Source organism: Procambarus clarkii, chromosome 84 (assembly GCF_040958095.1).
Source record: "Procambarus clarkii isolate CNS0578487 chromosome 84, FALCON_Pclarkii_2.0, whole genome shotgun sequence".
Classification (NCBI taxonomy): Eukaryota; Metazoa; Arthropoda; class Malacostraca; order Decapoda; family Cambaridae; genus Procambarus; species Procambarus clarkii.
The window spans coordinates 17,598,671-17,617,303 of NC_091233.1; the positions used below are offsets into that span (position 1 = coordinate 17,598,671).

The window sequence follows — 18,633 nt, forward strand, 5'->3', positions numbered from 1 at the left end:
TTGTCATTAATCCCGACAAGAGATGGAACCCATTGTGGTTTCATTATGAGAGCACATGATGCAACTCTTCTCCGGGTTGATTGAGAGCTCCTTTCCCATCACCTTTGCAGAGAACACACTCATTGCCTCCTGCAGGGAACTCTGCACCTCCGGTAGAGTGGCACTATCCGTCAGAAGGGTTATGTGATCTGCATAGCATAAAACTTGGGCACCATGGAAGACCAGGAGATCGGACAGAAGAATGGAAAATAGGAGTGGACTGATGATCACTCACTGGAGAACACCACTAGAGACTGGGCGGGATGAGGAGTCAACACCACCCACCGCCACTCTGAACGAGCTAACATGTAGAGAGCTCTGAAACCATCCCAATGTGGAACCCGAGAGACCCAAGCCCTGAAGGACAGCTAAATGTGATGCAGAGTGAAACACACTCTGGATGTCAAAGAAAGCTGCAAGAAGCACCCTCCTCCGACGATCAGTGTTCATTCTTCGATGTTCAAAGGTGACGAGACAGTCCATAGTGCTCCTTCTCGGACGAAACCAACTGAAGCCCTCTGGCAGGAGACCCGATGTCTCTACTACCAACTGCAGCCGGAGGGGTACCAGGCGTTCCATGAATTTCCTGAGCCATGGAAGCAGACCGATATGAGCTCGGGACCGACGCATCCTTTCCAGGCTTCGAAAAGGGGAGACGAATGGTGCATTTCCACGAGTCAAGAAAGACACCCAAGAACCAGCACGCATTATAGAAGAGAAGGTGGGACCGAAAAGCCCAGGGCATCCTCCGAATGAATTCATATGGGATGCAGTCTTTCTCCGGCACTGTGCTCATTCTAGAGTGACAAAGCCTCCTCGAGTTCATTAGGTGTAAATGGACGATCTGAGTTCTGAGCTAGGCCAACACCCTTTATGGGCCCCAACTGACGTAACCCGTGGGGATGCATGGAACACGGAAAACCTCATAAAAATGGTTAGCCAAAAGATCAGGCATTTGCTTCTCCTCCCAGGTTCGAATTATCACTGGGGTCAGTGAGCAGGATGGAAGGATAAGAATAGCTCCCAGACATCCTTCGAACAAAATCCTAGGCCCCTGCAGAAGAAGAGTCAAAGCGAAGAGAGGCACAATAATCAGCCCAGGCCTGTTGTTTGGCAAGGAGGATTATCTACCTACACGTGGCATATGTCCTGCAGAAAGCCTGTCGCTGAGATGGGGTGGGGTGGCGACGTCACGAGTTCCATAGACGGCGTCGGTCCAGGACAGCCTGCCAGCCCTCAGAACTCCACCACAGTGCTCCTTGGCAGGATGAAGTGGAGGTCCAGCCACTAGTCCTCTTAAGGTGTCGAGAGCCCATAGGGAAGAGAAACTCAGAGAGGGCATCCACTGACCCGTGCAGTTTCGCTGCAACTGGAGTAAGGGTCGCCCAGTCATCAACCACAAAGCCAAGCCACCCCTTCTCCTAGAAGACCAACCTGGACCTCTCCGTGGTTAGAGCAACCTAACTGTGACTCAAAAGGAAATGACGATGGGCAGGTAATCACTGCCCAGATATGACCCTAGTCCAAATCTGCGCCATCTGAAAGGGGCCTTCCCCAATGCAGAGAACAAGAGTAAAAGCATGCCCGCTGAGTGGGTCTATCCAAGCCTGACAGCGTCAGTACGGAGAAGTCTGGAGAGTCGAGGAGAAACTGAGACAATGCCCTGCCGGCCGTGTTGTTGAAGCAACTTAGGAGTGATGGTTGTCTTGATAAGTGGCTAAACGTAACAAATTAATGACATGGAAATTGGAAGTGAGTTAGGGAACAATGATCACAAGGAAATGAGATTTAGCCTAGAATGGGATAGACGTGTAAAAGAGAATTCTGTTATAGTGCTAGATTTTTTAAAAGCTGATTTAATGGACTATGAAATTTCTTGCGTGGAATAGATTCGATAGACCTGGGCATGGGGGGGGGGGGAGTAGGCCAGTCTTGGAGTGATTAGTGAACTTAACAATGGGTGAAGTAACAAGGGATTGCGATGTGGGTTCAAAATATGACTTATTTAAAAATATTCAGGCCAAATGCACAGGAACGTAGTATACCATACAAATTATTTAGATCGAATAATAATGACCCGAAATGAATAACAATGGATCTGAAGAACCTTATAAGTAAAAAGAAAGTTTGGTACAAAAGGATTAAGTAAGGGGAAATCAGTCTAGAACAAGAATTCGTCCAACTGGTTAGAAATTTAAAAAAAGAGATAAGGGGGTAAAAATAAACTTTGAAATTCGTATAGCTGGGCAAGAAAAGACAAATCCTAAAGAGTTTTTTCAGTTATATCAAACAAAGATTAGGGAAAGGATTGGTCCAATATAAACTGTGACAGGTCAGATTACTGATAATAACGAAGAGATGAGTTGTATTTTAAATCAATATTTTATCTTTGTATTTACTAAAGAACTTAACATTATGCCTTCAGTCAATAAAACAAGTCTATATTGGTGGGAAGAGGACAGGTTGACTAGTATAGTAGTTACCAGGGAGGATGTTATTAAATAAAAAGTGAACTCAAACCAAACAAATCCCCAGGGCCCGACGAAGTGTTTGCCTAAGGAATGCAAAGAGGAGCTTTGAGAGCCGTTGTCTACCAGATTTAATAAATCATTAGAGTCAGGAAGAGTGCCAGAGTCTTGGAAGTTTGTTAATGTGGTACCAATTTTCAAGAAAACAGATAGATCACTTGGGGTCAAACTATCGGCCAATTAGCTTAACGTCAATTGTGGAAAAATTGCTCGAATCAATAACTGTGATAGTCAATCGTCTTAATATTGAAAAACATAGATTCATTAATGACTCACAATATGGTTTTATTAACAGCTGTTCAAGTTTAACAAATTTGCTATCATTCTATTCCAGCATATTTGAGGCAGTTGATAGTGGAAAGGCTTGTGACGTTGAGTACCTTGACTTTAGCAAAACTTTTGATACAGTGCCACATGAAAGATTGATTGAAAAGATAGAGGCTCATGGTATTGGGGGTGCTATATTAAGTTGGATTAAGTCATTGCTATATCAAAGGAAACAAAGAGTTAGTATAAATGGAGTTAAGTCAGAGTGGGAAAATGTTGTAAGTGGAGTGCTTCAAGGCTCTGTCCTGGGACCTCTGTTATTCATGTTATACATAAATGATTTAGATTCAGGTTTGAGCTGTAATATCTGCAAATTTGCCGACGATACGAAAATCGGGAGAGAAATAAATAGGATAGGGAAGAAGACTAACTATCATAAGAACCTGATTTACCTTTACCTTGATTTACCTGAGGGTCACTAACCCAAGTGGCCTCGACGAGGACAGGGAGCCGGCGGTTTGTGGAAGGTCCCCCCATTTGCCCTCATGATCTTTTCCAGGTAAATTTGAATATTAATATTAAATGAAGAAATCCACAAGGGCAGTGATGAAGGTTTGAACCTACGCACGGGATGTTTCCAGATGTGCCTTAGTCAACTGTACCACTACATGGTCAAAAGAATTGCAACCTGGAGTGCTACTGTCCTCACTAGGATCCCAAAGCTTCTCCGAAGCCCAATCGGGGGTTTCACACAATGCCCCCAAGCATCCGGGCTCTGTCAGCCAGATGTTCTACCTCAACGCCCTTACTTCAATACACACAGAAATAACAATAATATATCAAATGAACAGATACACATTTGACCATATCGTGGTACAGTTGACTAAGGCACATCTGGGAACATCTCGGGCGTAGGTTCGAACCCTCATCACGGCCAATGTGAATTTGTTCATTTGATATGTCACGTTATTGTGATTTTTATGTATTAATATTAAATATTATATATAATTTAGAACTTAAGAGCATAAGAATCAAGGAAACTGCAGAAGGCTTCTCGGTCCATAGGTGGCAGCTCCTATTTATATCCACCCAAACTCATTCATATATATGTCTAACCTATACCTGAAACAATCAAGGAATCCTACTTATCCATTTCGGGTCATTATTATTCGATCTAATAAATTTGTAAGGTATACTGTTTTCCTGTGCTTTGCTTTGAATTTTTTTTAAATAAGTTTTTTTTTGAATCCACATCTCAATCCCTTGTTACTTCACTCATCGCTAGGTTCATGTCTCGCTCCAAGACTAGCCCGCTCCCCCATGCCCAGGTCTGTCCAATATATTCCATCCAAGAAATTTCTTAGCTCATTAAAATCAGCTTTTCCGAAGTCTGGCACTTTAACAGAATTCAGTTTTACACATGCAGGCGATGAGTCACAATAACGTGGCTGAAGTATGTTGACATGAAGTATGTATCAGTCTTACACATTTATTCCGTTATATGCTAAATCTGATTTGCTTGTGATCACTGTTTCCGAGCTCACGCCATATTTCTGTCATTAATTTGTCTGTTAAAGTTAACATTAAGTCTAAAATAGTATTTTCCCGAAGCTGGTTTCATAATGTGTTGCTCAAGGAAGCAATCATCAATTAATTCCAAAAAATCTTCTGCTTTGGTATTCCGTTCTGTTAAGCCAGTTTATTCCACTTAAATTAAAGTGGAATAAACATGACACAAATATTGTTTGACCTAGATGCTTCAGACACTTCATTTCATGAAATGGGATGAATGGAAGCTTTGCTTCCATTCTAACTTTCGTGGCCTGTATATAAAATGGATACCTATTATAAGATTTGTATTATAAGATTATATTTTAAGATATAATATATATTAAAATTATAATACATAATTATATTATACGATTTTTTGCGTTTACGTTCAATTTTAACCAAATAGTTTCTGTGCGTGACACTGTTTTTATTCCTTCTTTGACATTACATTTCAAATTTTCCCTGACGTATATGACTACTCTCCCTCCTTGTCTACTTTGTCTCTTTGTATGAAATAGTTTAAATCCGTTTATTGTATAATCAGCTAATAGTTTCGTTTTCTATATTTATCCATGTTTCGGTAATTGCAATAATATATATTGTTTCTATGCAGACATGATCATTTAAATCGTTTATTTTGTTTCTTAGATTCCTACTGTTCGTATAATATACTTTAAGTGTATGCTATTTTGAGGCCCTTCTCCTTCCCTGTTCCTTTTACCATTTAGCTTCAATACAACACAAAATAAATATATCATCACAAAACAATGTATATAATTCTTATAATTTTCCATAATTCTTATATGTTTATGTCCGTGGAGTGTCACATAGGACAAGAAAACTCTAACAAGGTCTTTACAGCTTTCGCGATGACCTCCAACTCATTCGCCACGTTGGAGGACGACTACTATGGGGAGGTTATCTTGAGGTTATCTTGAGATGATTTCGGGGCTTTAGTGTCCCCGCGGCCCGGTCCTCGACCAGGCCTCCACCCCCAGGAAGCAGCCCGTGACAGCTGACTAACACCCAGGTACCTATTTTACTGCTAGGTAACAGAGGCATAGGGTGAAAGAAACTCTGCCCAATGTTTCTCGCCGGCGCCTGGGATCGAACCCAGGACCACAGGATCACAAGTCCAGCGTGCTGTCCGCTCGGCCGACCGGCTCCCCACAGGGGAGACTGCAGTGCATACGAAAGACAAGGCAATGAACGGAGCGCCGATTAAGGAAGTAAGTCAGCGAATTTTGGTTGTGGGGTGATTCCCAGGTGAGGTATTTGGATAGAACTTTTTTGTGCCAGAAAGAGGAGGGGTTAGGTTAAGGGTTTGCTATACGGGACCAGAAATTGGGTAAACAATATGAAAGAGATTAAGGGTGGAAATAGGAACAAACCCGTTACTTGTATCAGTGCCGCTGGTATTTGTTAGGCTCAATTTTGATATTTTGTTATGAAAGTCGCTTTTTAGAGAAGTTATACCTGTTATTTAAGTATCTTATGGCTCTTTCATAGAAAACAATGACGTCTGCTTCACTTTTCTTAGACACCTCTGGGATGAGCTGGTCAAGCTTGGTGTTTACTGCACGGCCAAAAAAAGTTTTACTCCTCTCTCAAGTTTGTTTTACGGTTCAGACATTACCTTATATTCTGAAGTTATGTTGAAAGTTTTGGCTTCAATGTTTTTTGTGATAAATTTAAGATTGTGACTGAGCAAGAAGAAATAAATTTCTGACAATTCGCAGCTATTTCCTTCATCTCCAAGCACTCCCATAGTGCCTTAGGGCACTCCTCCTCATTTAAGCAGACATTAGGACAAGAGTTTACAAAGTACACACATGCAGGTACTAGGACAGGAGAGTACACATACAGGCAGGTACTAGGACAGGAGAGTACACACATGCAGGTACTAGGACAGGAGAGTACACACATGCAGGTACTAGGACAGGAGAGTACACACATGCAGGTACTAGGACAGGAGAGTACACACATGCAGGTACTGGGACAGGAGAGTACACACATGCAGGTACTGGGACAGGAGAGTACACACATGCAGGTACTGGGACAGGAGAGTACACACATGCAGGTACTGGGACAGGAGAGTACACACATGCAGGTACTGGGACAGGAGAGTACACACATGCAGGTACTGGGACAGGAGAGTACACACATGCAGGTACTGGGACAGGAGAGTACACACATGCAGGTACTGGGACAGGAGAGTACACACATGCAGGTACTGGGACAGGAGAGTACACACATGCAGGTACTAGGACAGGAGAGTACACACATGCAGGTACTAGGACAGGAGAGTACACACATGCAGGTACTAGGACAGGAGAGTACACACATGCAGGTACTGGGACAGGAGAGTACACACATGCAGGTACTAGGACAGGAGAGTACACACATGCAGGTACTGGGACAGGAGAGTACACACATGCAGGTACTGGGACAGAAGAGTACACACATGCAGGTACTAGGACAGGAGAGTACACACACACACTGTGGGGTCTAGTGGCTGAGTGGACAACGTTCAAGTGTCGTAGTCCTAAGGGCCCGGGTTTGATTCCCGACCGAGGCGGAAATGAATAGGCAAAGTCTCTTGAACTCTGATGCCCCTGTTTACCTAGCAATAAATAGATACCTGGGAGTTAGACACCTGCTACGGGTAGCTACCTCGGGATGTGTGCGTGTGTCAGAGAGAAATATATGTAGTATATATAATAGAGGAAAAATTGATTGCTTGGAAAGGCGGGGTCCGAGAGCTAAAAAATCGATTATTCAAACACAAATAATACATACAAGAAGGTAGTAAATCAAGAGAGTATATACATAAGGATACTACTATACAAATACTACCTCACGAGTACACACTATGTATCCTACTGGTACTGTGGCAGGAGTATATACATCTGCAGGTAGTCATGTATATATTATAAAGTCAGACGTACTTACAGTGTTATCAGCAGAGCCTCGAGGCAAATGGAGGTGTTCCACTGGAAGCCCGCCAGGAGGAAGAAGGTGAGGAGGCCGGCTGTGAGGGAGACAGACATGACGTTACTTCACTCACTCATACACTCACATTCTTCCTCATTATTAAACACGCGCTTTAAGGGAGGCTCGAAGATTATCATCAAGGGAGACGTGATGACTCTCCATGAGGGACAGATATTGATCACGTCCATCCATGGTAATGTGACTAAATTCTTCTTAATACGTCTATTTAAGTGGTAGACCATCAAAAGTGATTAAGTCCAATAATGGAATGGTACCTCTGCTCGATGGTACCCAATTCATGGGTACCATCGAGCAGAGGGTCTAAGTTGACATGGACTTTAAACCCGCCATATACTGCAGGTATGTTGATGACATTTTTACACAGGTACCTGATGTCAGACGTCTGTAGGAGCTGAAGGAGGCATTTGAGTGGAATTCTGTGTTGAGTTTCACTTATGAGATGGAGAAAGATGGGAAGCTGCCCTTTCTAGGCAGCTTCGATCACGGAAAGGAGCGAAGGCTTCCACACTGCAGTCTACATTAAGGAAACAAACATAGGAATGTGCCTCAATGCCAATAGTGACTGCCCAGACAAGTACAAGAGGAGTGTTGTCAACGCTTACATCGACCGTGCTCTCAGCCACAGCTCAGGACGGAAGCAAGTCGATGAAGAAGGTAAGATGAAGGGTAAGGCAGGTCCTAATCAACAATGGCTCCTCTAATGGTTTTCTTGAAGACATCACAAAAGGAAAGGTGAAACGCCATGTAACCTATGAAGAGTCAACTAACACAACACATGTATCCCCTATTAGACTATTTTACAGGAACTTCTTTTCGACAGCTCATAAAACGGAGGAAAGGGTCCTAAAAGATATTGTTAATAGGAACGTTAGCCTTACAGACAAAAATCAGATAATTCAATTGACGATTTACTATAAAACCGAAAAGACGACCAACCTACTCATGAAAAACTCTCCAGACACAAAGCAGAATGCCTTAACGTAAACTAACGTTGTCTATGCCTTCAAATGCCCACTTGGGGACTGTAAGCCCCAGAGAACTCAGTATATAGGCAATACAACAACGTCTCTTTCCAGGCGATTAAAAATGCAAAACAACAGGGCTCCATCAAGGAACATATAATCTCTTCTCACAACCAGACCATCACCAGAGAAGTCTTAACAAACAACACAGAAATCATCGCTAGATACAGCGATAGCAGGAGGCTCGACATCTGCAAGGCACTACACATCAAAAAGTCTACACCAGCAATTAACAGCCAATTAATGCACAACTATATTCTACCTACTTCAAGACTCCGAATCAATATAGAAGCATCATGAGGACGTATGGGCCAATAAGCTCTCTGCAGTTACTTCCATTCATATGTTCTCTTTTCCAAGTTGTACCCATTGTTTCGTGTTTTGTCTTGTGCTTGTCACAAGTTTGTCCACATCACCCAGAACTGTTGTACCATATCACCTCACCCAAATGCGAGTACAAGTTTGAATGTTTATTGCGTGTTTACAGGTTACAGTTGTGTGTGTAAACTAAAGTCTTTGAAAATGTAATAAGTTATTGCAAAACGCGTTCAGGCGTCTCATCAGACTAGAAATATAAATGAATTTTGGAGAATTGATTTTTCAATTACCACCGACAGTTAAAAGAAACATAAGATATATTGAGGAAATTTGTGATAGAATTATTAATCTTACCTTTTCGGTCATATTTATGTGTGTGTGTGTGTGTGTGTGTGTGTGTGTGTGTGTGTGTGTGTGCAGAAATTCCACAGAGAAATGGGAAAGGGAGATGAACGTTTCGGCTGATTGGAACCGTTGTCATTGCCAGACTGACTGAGAGAAACAGAGGGAGGGTGGAGGCTAACATCTGCGACCTGACCATCCATTCCCAGGGAAAGATTTACCCTGAAGCAGGTATAGATTAGCTCAGAACAGTCAGAAGGAGCAAGTGGTCAGAGAATAAATATGAAATATTAAACAAAATGCCTCATTGAACAAGTTCATAATATTTGATTATAATATTGTATTGAGACATTATAACCTTTCTTGTCAGAGTTTGTTCTTAAACTGTTGTGCAATATTGTAACGTAAAAATGGGTCACGTTTGTACATACCAGTACAAACATTGAGAAGATATGGACACTGACTGATTAGGGCAGACTCAATCAAATTCCGTTCCACGAAACTGCTGCAATTTGTAATGCATTTCGCTCCTCCCCAATTAATAGTGTAATCACATCAACTTGTGTGTAGATACAATGCACTCAATTGTATCTACAATTGATAATTGTACAATTGACAGTGGGTCCAGTCCAGAGCTCTGCGTCACACTACTAGTGACAGTGGGCCCCAGTACAGAGCTCTGCGTCACACTACTAGTGACAGTGGGCCCCAGTACAGAGCTCTGCGTCACACTACTAGTGACAGTGGGCCCAGTCCTGAGCTCTGCGTCAGACTACTAGTGACAGTGGGCCCCAGTACAGAGCTCTGCGTCACACTACTAGTGACAGTGGGCCCCAGTACAGAGCTCTGCGTCACACTACTAGTGACAGTGGGCCCCAGTACAGAGCTCTGCGTCACACTACTAGTGACAGTGGGCCCCAGTACAGAGCTCTGCGTCACACTACTAGTGACAGTGGGCCCCAGTACAGAGCTCTGCGTCACACTACTAGTGACAGTGGGCCCCAGTACAGAGCTCTGCGTCACACTACTAGTGACAGTGGGCCCCAGTACAGAGCTCTGCGTCACACTACTAGTGACAGTGGCCCAGTACAGAGCTCTGCGTCACACCACTAGTGACAGTGGGCCCCAGTACAGAGCTCTGCGTCACACTACTAGTGACAGTGGGCCCCAGTACAGAGCTCTGCGTCACACTACTAGTGACAGTGGGCCCAGTACAGAGCTCTGCGTCACACCACTAGTGACAGTGGGCCCAGTACAGAGCTCTGCGTCACACCACTAGTGACAGTGGGCCCAATACATACCTCTGCGTCACACCACTAGTGACAGTGGGCCCAGTACAGAGCTCTGCGTCACACTACTAGTGACAGTGGGCCCATTACAGAGCTCTGCGTGACACTACTAGTGACAGTGGGCCCAGTACAGAGCTCTGCGTCACACTACTAGTGACAGTGGGGCCCAGTACAGAGCTCTGCGTCACACTACTAGTGACAGTGGGGCCCAGTACAGAGCTCTGCGTCACACTACTAGTGACAGTGGGCCCAGTACAGAGCTCTGCGTCACACCACTAGTGACAGTGGGCCCAGTACAGAGCTCTGCGTCACACCACTAGTGACAGTGGGCCCAGTACAGAGCTCTGCGTCACACCACTAGTGACAGTGGGCCCAGTACAGAGCTCTGCGTCACACCACTAGTGACAGTGGGGCCCAGTACAGAGCTCTGCGTCACACCACTAATGACAGTGGGCCCAGTACAGAGCTCTGCATCACACCACTAGTGACAGTGGGCCCAGTACAGAGCTCTGCGTCACACCACTAATGACAGTGGGCCCAGTACAGAGCTCTGCATCACACCACTAGTGACAGTGGGCCCAGTACAGAGCTCTGCGTCACACCACTAGTGACAGTGGGCCCAATACAGAGCTCTGCGTTACACTGTTACGGACCCGAGCCCAGCGTCCGAGCACGGAGCAGTGACGACCGCGCCATCTGTGGGTCAGCTCCCGAAACCCCCTCCAAATGGACGACGCCATCTAGTGAGGACGAGATATACTGGCCACAAGGGCTAGTTTCCCGTCCTAATCAGCTCGTGACGCAGCCGCTGCTGACCTCTGGTGAGGTGGAGCTTAGACAGCAACGCCATCTATGGAGTGGATAGGTGGGCGTTTGTGTCTAAGCCTGTAAGTGAGGTGCCCTAGAGTGTCCCTATTACTGATGACGTGTCCGATTACAGAGTCGACCTGGGACTGCTGTAATGGAAGTTGGATCAGTCTACCCAAGGCAACCGAGGAATCTCCACGTGTTTGCTGCAGCAGCTGTGAGTCACCCACCCCGGATGAACACTGTGGTGTTAGCCTGCCTGTGACGTGGCAGTTGAGGAATTGTCGTACCCGGGACTGACTGGTGGAGAAGACTAACCACTGGGGTGTTGTGGTGAGGAGAGTGATCTGTGGAATCACACGAGGCACCTGCCTGGGGCTCGCAACCCTAGTATCGGTCGTGGATTGGCCTACGCAGCATTGCTGATTGGAACCTGCCAGCTAAAGGCTGGATTTGTGGTTGACGGCCTCCACGATGGTGCACCCAGTGGGACTGTGATTCGGCTAGCCTGTGGCCGGGGTAGACTCGTCGAGGGAATCAAAGGATTCATCGTGAGGCCACAAGAGAACCAGGACCACTCGTCTTGAGCACCGTGAACGTCCAGAGTCTTCAGAGGAAGACCACGTTGTACATAATAGTGTTTATACCTCCCCTGTGTGATAATCTATATATTATTTATGGTAATGGTGATAATTATATTATTAAGTTTTTGCCTCTGTCTCCCTTCCCCTTTAATTTACTTGCGTTACGGAGCACACCCCTTGAAAGCCACTACTAGCTTGGGGCCGGATACCCAAACTCTACTAACATCAGAGAAAGAACCCAGTTGCGACCCGAGAGGGCCGTAACACACACCACTAGTGACAGTGGGCCCAGTACAGAGCTCTGCGTCACAGCACTGGTGACAGTGGGGCCCAGTACAGAGCTCTGCGTCACACCACTAGTGACAGTGGGCCCAGTACAGAGCTATGCGTCACACTACTAGTGACAGTGGGCCCAGTACAGAGCTCTGCGTCACACTACTAGTGACAGTGGGCCCAGTACAGAGCTCTGCGTCACACCACTAGTGACAGTGGGCCCAGTACAGAGCTATGCGTCACACTACTAGTGACAGTGGGCCCAGTCCAGAGCTCTGCGTCACACTACTAGTGACAGTGGGCCCAGTCCAGAGCTCTGCGTCACATCAATGGTGACAACCCTCCAGTCTGCTTTCTTTCATTAACCTGACCCGCTGTTTTCTGTCTTTGAACCATAACCTGATCTAGCATGAATACTTCCTCCGATACCTTGTGCTTCGACCTTCCTCAGTAGCCTTAGAGTGGAACTGTGTTGAAGGAATTTCTGAGATCCAGATGTGCATTATATTTACTATTAATGTCAACGGCAGCCTTTACGCTTGAATAAGATAATAAATTGGTAAGGCAGGAACGACTATTTGTAAACTCGTTGTAAACTCGTGTTGGGAGTCTCCTATCAACCTTAACTTTAATAGGTGCTTTACAGAATCTGCAAGTATCACTTGCAGTGACTTTCCCACGATCGATGTCAAAATTTATTGGTCGTTAATTCGCAGCAAGAGTTGTCTCTCCTTGAATATTGTGGTCACGTTAATGACTACGCTCTAAACGTTTCCTGTCGGGGTACAAGTGGGCTGGAAAGCCGGTTATTAAGTTAAAATACCCTTGAAACCAAATACAATTGTGTGTGTGTGTATTTACTTTTTATGTATTTATTATTTGTTCCTGCAGAATCGAGCTGTTAGCTCTTGAACCCCGCCTTTCTAACCAATCTATTTTTCCTCTATTATGTATAATACATATATTTCTGACACATGCGCGCACACACACACACACATCCACAAAACGCAGCCCGTAGCAGCTGTCTAGTTCCCAGGTAACTATTTACTCCTAGGTGAACAGGTGCATCAGGGTGAAAGAAACTATGCCCTTTTGTTTGTGCCCAAGGCGGGAAGCGAATCCGGGCCCTTAGGACTACGACCCCGGAGAGTTGTCCACTCAGCCGCGAAGCCCTCAAATGTACTCACCTGGTTGTGCTTGTGGGGATTGAGCTTTGGTTCTTTAGTCTCGCTTCCCAACCGTTAATCTACTGGTGTACAGATTCCTGAGCTTCTCGAGCTCTATCATACCTACATTTGAAACTGTGTATAGAGTCTGCTTCCACCACATCACTTCCTCGTGAATTCCATTTACTATCTACTCTATATTCTGTATTCCACAGCCGTGTAATGCACGATAACAGCGAATAACGTGGATGTGTGCGTGTGTGAGAAAGTCAAGACAAGAGGCACTCACACATGATGTAGCATACGAGACTGTCCTGATAAATCGGTACGACCATGTTGACGGCCAGGAGCAGGAACCCAACCAGGGAGGTCAACACGTAGCTAAGCTGGAGTCGCCCCGCCAGCGTCTTCACCTGCAGGGGGAGGGGGAAGGTCAAGGGGCGCCAGGGTAAGTTAGTTTAGTTTAGGTTACCTAACTGTCAGCAGTCATTAGTGAAGGGATCTGGTGTAGGTATTAGTGTAACTTCAACTGTAAGCAGTTACTGACACAAGGTGCACCCGGAGACTGGTGTTGGTATATGTTAACCTCCAAACTGTTAACATTTTTACATAGTCTTTCATGCCTACATTTAATAACGATTTGTTATGAGTCTTACCACTGTAGATTCTAGAGCAACACTCGCACATTATTTGTGATCTTAAGTCATTATTAAAACGTTTTGCAAGTGTTTTTTGTGATTCAAAGTTTCAACAAATTGGCAGATCTCTGTAAACCTTTGATTCGCTAATGACGTTACTTAACTAATAGTCCAGACAGTCAGGCGTCTTTGGCAGTCAGGAGTGAGCAGTTACGTAATCAAGTTTTGTTTCAGAAACGTTAGACGAAGGTGACCAGGTTGACGTGGAAGCAGCCAGCACATTAGAGAAGCTAAGAATGGCTTTATGAGGAAGACAGACGTTCATTCAGTAACAAGAGGAATGGGAGAAAGAAATACCACGTGGTGCTGTGGGATTATATCCTCATTACCAATGTTTTTTTGTTGTTGTAAATGCAATTTTTTTTAAATGAAATGGGGGTTCCTTAGCTGCTGTTGATGATGACCGTCCGGTCGTGCTAAGCTTGTTGAAGGGTGATAAAGGGTTAGTTGAATTTCGAATTTTGTTTTAGAGTTTCAGGAGGAAATTTTTTAATGAAATTTATAGACTTTTAACTGGAATGATATTTTAACAAATTTTGTAAACGACAGGCTATAGTTAACATTGTTACATGAACTATCAGTGCTTCTACTAAAAGCATTGTTAATAGGTGCACTGTTAAACCTGAACATCTATAGCGATATCTGTATCATAAATAATATATACTAGACAAAGTTTATCATGAAAATCAATCATTTTTGTCATTGATTTTTAGAGATGCTGATAATAGCTGATGGCGGTAACATGACGCACCTTTCTGACGGAGTAGCCTTTGTTGACCTTCTGGGGGAGGAGGTACAAGGTTGTGGCCAGCAGGGCCACGCAGGACAAGGTCAGCAGCACCGCCTTCGCCCACAAATTTTCGCGGTTCACGTCCAAGTCCTTGGACGACCTTACACACATCATCACCTTCAGATGTTGGACTGTAGCGTTTCCGAAGTATTCAAGGCAGTAATTCTCACGTTTGATAATTTTATTATTAAGGCGGCAGCCCGCGTCCATATTTACCAGCTGTAGCTCCTGGTTGTCCATCATCTCCCCATAGTCCTCGGAGGACCTCCTGTCCATGTAGTAAAGATGGTAGCCGTTTTCAGTTTCACAAGTAGGGAAAGAATTATCAGTCAGCTTTGTTAGATTAGCTGCACTCAGCAGAGGGTCGTGCAGTAGTGAGAGTCCCAGAATGTCTGTGACGCAAGTACCATTCTCCATGTACTGGCCGCAGGGACAACACTTGCGTACATTCCCCACCTCGGTGTAACACACGATAGCAACTGTTACAGTGTGGTTGTCCGGGCCGCGATAATCATCTACACAGTACCGAATGGTAGAGGAATTTTTTGCCTTTATGTCTACTGGGGGATATTGAGGCTTGCTCTTCCACCAGTGAATATTAGAGTCACTAACATTGATCAGCTTTTCAACGCAATGGCAATCATTGGTTCTAGCAGGAATACCAAATTTAGGTTCCATTTCTTCCAGCAACTGCAACATATATGGCGAGACATCTTCCCTCGAGGCACTAATGCAGCCAGACTTAGTGAGAATATGGCCGCGGGGACAGCATTTGTAGAAGGAGTCAACGGGACATATCGATGCCTCAGCCACCATCGCTGGAGTACCTTCTGCCCATGAATATTCAATACAGTAGAGTGAGCTCGGGTAACATTGCCCAGACTGACGTTCACATAGTTGGTTCGAGGAGTCGAGAAAGGCTTGGTCGGTGCTGACTCTTCGGGGCTCACCGTGCCTGCAAATGAGCTTCGAGGTGTTCCAGTGGATGGACGTCACTCCTGGGTAATTCCTTGTGAATTCTTGCACCAAATCATTATAGTCACTCACATTGGACGACCTCGGATGACAGTGTTTATCAGTAAGGTTGAAGTATTCGTTGAGGCCGCAACACTTCCTTGTGGAAACCTCAATGGGTCGTAATGGACAGAAAATTTTGCTAAGAATGCCGGAGGAAATATTCTCAGCACCTGGAGCTTCCATTTCCAAACAGTAGTGATCTTGATCATAATTAAGATTTGATTTAAGGTCTCTTAGGTAACCAAAAGGTAAGATGGAGTGAGACGTAAAGTCTATTGATTCAAGTGTTTTCTTATCACCAGGGTCATGGCATTGTTCCATTCTTAAAGGGACGATCCTCAGGTCGGTATTCACATTCTTCTCCAGCATTCTACGCACCAGTATTGTGAACGCTGTATTGTCCTCCAGCGTTTCACGACTACGAGTTCTAAAGTTAAAGAATTCATTGATACCGAAGCACTTCCTCACTGGCGTCTCCTCAGAAATGTCTTCAACAATGGTTGAATTTTCATGTTTTTGTGAGTTCGATTCCAACATTGTTTTTTGACCATCAGACTGCAAGAGAAAGCTTTCCATGTTCACTGGAACATCATCATGGAGTGGGATGTGCCTGTATCTCTTTACTGTTACATTATTAGTACTTTTAGCAGGTACAGATTGTACTGGTTTTTGTGATGTATCATGAGCAGAATTGCGCCTTAAGATGTTAGTGTTGGTGTTTCCGATCATGTGATCACTGTTCACTAGTTCTTCATCGTCTTGTGCGTGGCCTGCCAGAGTCATATTCTTTAACGGGTCTATATTTCTTAAAGTTCTGTTGATGCGAGTGTGCTTCTGATGGGGGACTGAAGAGACGTTCAGTACACTTGTTCTCATCATAATATCATCCACTGTGTTATGGCTTGTCGCAACTGCCCGCACAACACTGTCTTCACTTACACCCATTATTGGCATGTTCAGTTGGGTGTTGTTCGCGAGTGCTTCATCAGCATCATGATCGTAGCGACTTGGCTCCTCTTGTGTAACGGGTGTCTTGATCTCCGAGTCTTTCACGAATATTACTGTATGATCGTCACCAACATCACTTCTCCCAGCCACTTTGAGGTGATTCAATGCGCCATGAGCACCTGCTGCATCTTCCTGAGAGACCGGGAGCTGAGAGACGCGCGGCGGCAGTGGTGTTGGTACAGAGTGGGTTGTCATGCCCGCGTGTAGACTCATCAGTGAGTTGCCAGCAGAACTGTGTGAAGGTTGGCTGCACCAACCCTCTGTCAGTAGCCAAAACAATATGAATATTGAGACACGTGTGGAAGGCAACATGGTGAAGAACTGCCTGCCCGACACACACCGCCTATGGAAAAAAATGACACTTAGATTAGCAGTAAAATGAAAGTAACTTGACCACATCGGGTGTCATTGCCCCATGTTGAAATTAAATTTATAAAATAAATCCCTAAAACTCTTTATATACTTTGCCCATTCAAAACAAATATATGTATATTATATATATATATATATATATATATATATATATATATATATATATATATATATATATATGTGTGTGTGTGTGTGTGTGTGTGTGTGTGTGTGTGTGTGTGTGTGTGTGTGTGTGTGTGTGTGTGTGTGTGTGTGTGTGTGTGCGTGTGTGTGTTGTGACGGTGTTCCCCCCCCCTTATATTTCTCCCACGCCTGCAGTAAGAGTCATATCCACTTTTCCCGAGCGTTCTCTACGTCGCGGGTATCAGTTTGATATATGTGGGAGAGTGTAGTGTTCTCGAGGTGGCGAGAAATTTGTAAAAGAAGAGTATTTTGGCCTGTGGTATAGGCCCTTTAGGGAGCCAATATGGCGTTGGCCCCTCCGTTTTGCCGCCAAAACTGTGTGACGTCAGTGGTACCAGATTGGTCACCGGCAGCGACGTGGCACAGGGAGCCAATGAAAACTTTCCCTGGCAAGTATGACGTCACGAAGGCAGGGGGGGGGTCTAGAGATCGCAGCTCTGTGGCGCCACCAGTCTGAGACAGCACGTCAAGGAGGTCGGACGTGCGCTGGGGGGTCCTGTCAGTTGGACAGCTTACCCCATCTCCTGAGGATTTACGCATCACCGGCGGTCTGCCAGCACCTGTGGGGTCTTCCTTCGTTCATGTGTTGGACCAGAGAGGGAATTGATGGAATAAAGAGCAACAAGTGCTCCAGGGACAGGAGTTGTGCAAGAGTGGAGTCTAGGCAGCAACATATGGGACGTCTGATAGCTTCACAGTGATGACATAGTGGCTGGGCCAATCCTCCGTGAGGGAATCAGTCTGACACGACACGTCAAGGTGGACGGATGTGCGAAGGTTGGTCCTGTCGGATTTGACAGTAGTACTCCGCTCCCGTGGATCTTATGCGTCACCCGTAGTCTGCAAGTACGCCGAGGGGTCTTCCTTCATTCCATGTGTGGACCGAAGAGGGAATTGACGGAATATTGAGCATCAAGTGCTCCAGGGTCGGGTGCTGTGCAGGTGAAGTCTAGGCAGTGTCGTCTGGGACGTCTAATAGCTTCACAGTGACGACGTAGCGGCTGGGCCAATCACTCAGGAGGCAGTGTAAGAAGAAACTAATTGGGAATCCGGACGGCTGCAGCCGAGAAGTAGGTTGGCAGCCGTAACTGGGAGGAGAAGTCGAAGTCCGGGAGACCGACTCCAACCCTACAAGACGTTGTGGCGGAGCACGAACCCGCGGAGGACAGAACACGGAGACGACGCGTTTATTTTGGGACATTGATTGGGTTCCTGGAGGACACATCAGTGTGTGTGTGTGGAGGCGTTCCCTACACGAGGCTAGAGCCTGGACCAGGAGCTACAACTCAACTCTCACCGGAGGATAGGTGGAAGTAGGTGATTCTAGTTTCCCTCCCAATTCCCCTTTAGTCAGATTATATATA

General features: G+C 45.2%; 1 protein-coding gene across 1 annotated transcript in view; it reads right to left on the reverse strand.

The window, feature by feature from the left end:
- LOC123751299 (uncharacterized) overlaps positions 1-18,633 on the reverse strand; it is a 105,273-nt gene that overhangs the window by 30,057 nt on the left and 56,583 nt on the right. The window contains exons 2-4 of the mRNA XM_069316580.1: positions 14,651-17,057; positions 13,491-13,614; positions 7,338-7,416 (exon numbers count right to left, since the gene is read on the reverse strand). Coding sequence (XP_069172681.1) covers positions 7,338-7,416; positions 13,491-13,614; positions 14,651-17,057 — 2,610 coding nt within the window. The remainder of the gene's footprint in view (positions 1-7,337; positions 7,417-13,490; positions 13,615-14,650; positions 17,058-18,633) is intronic.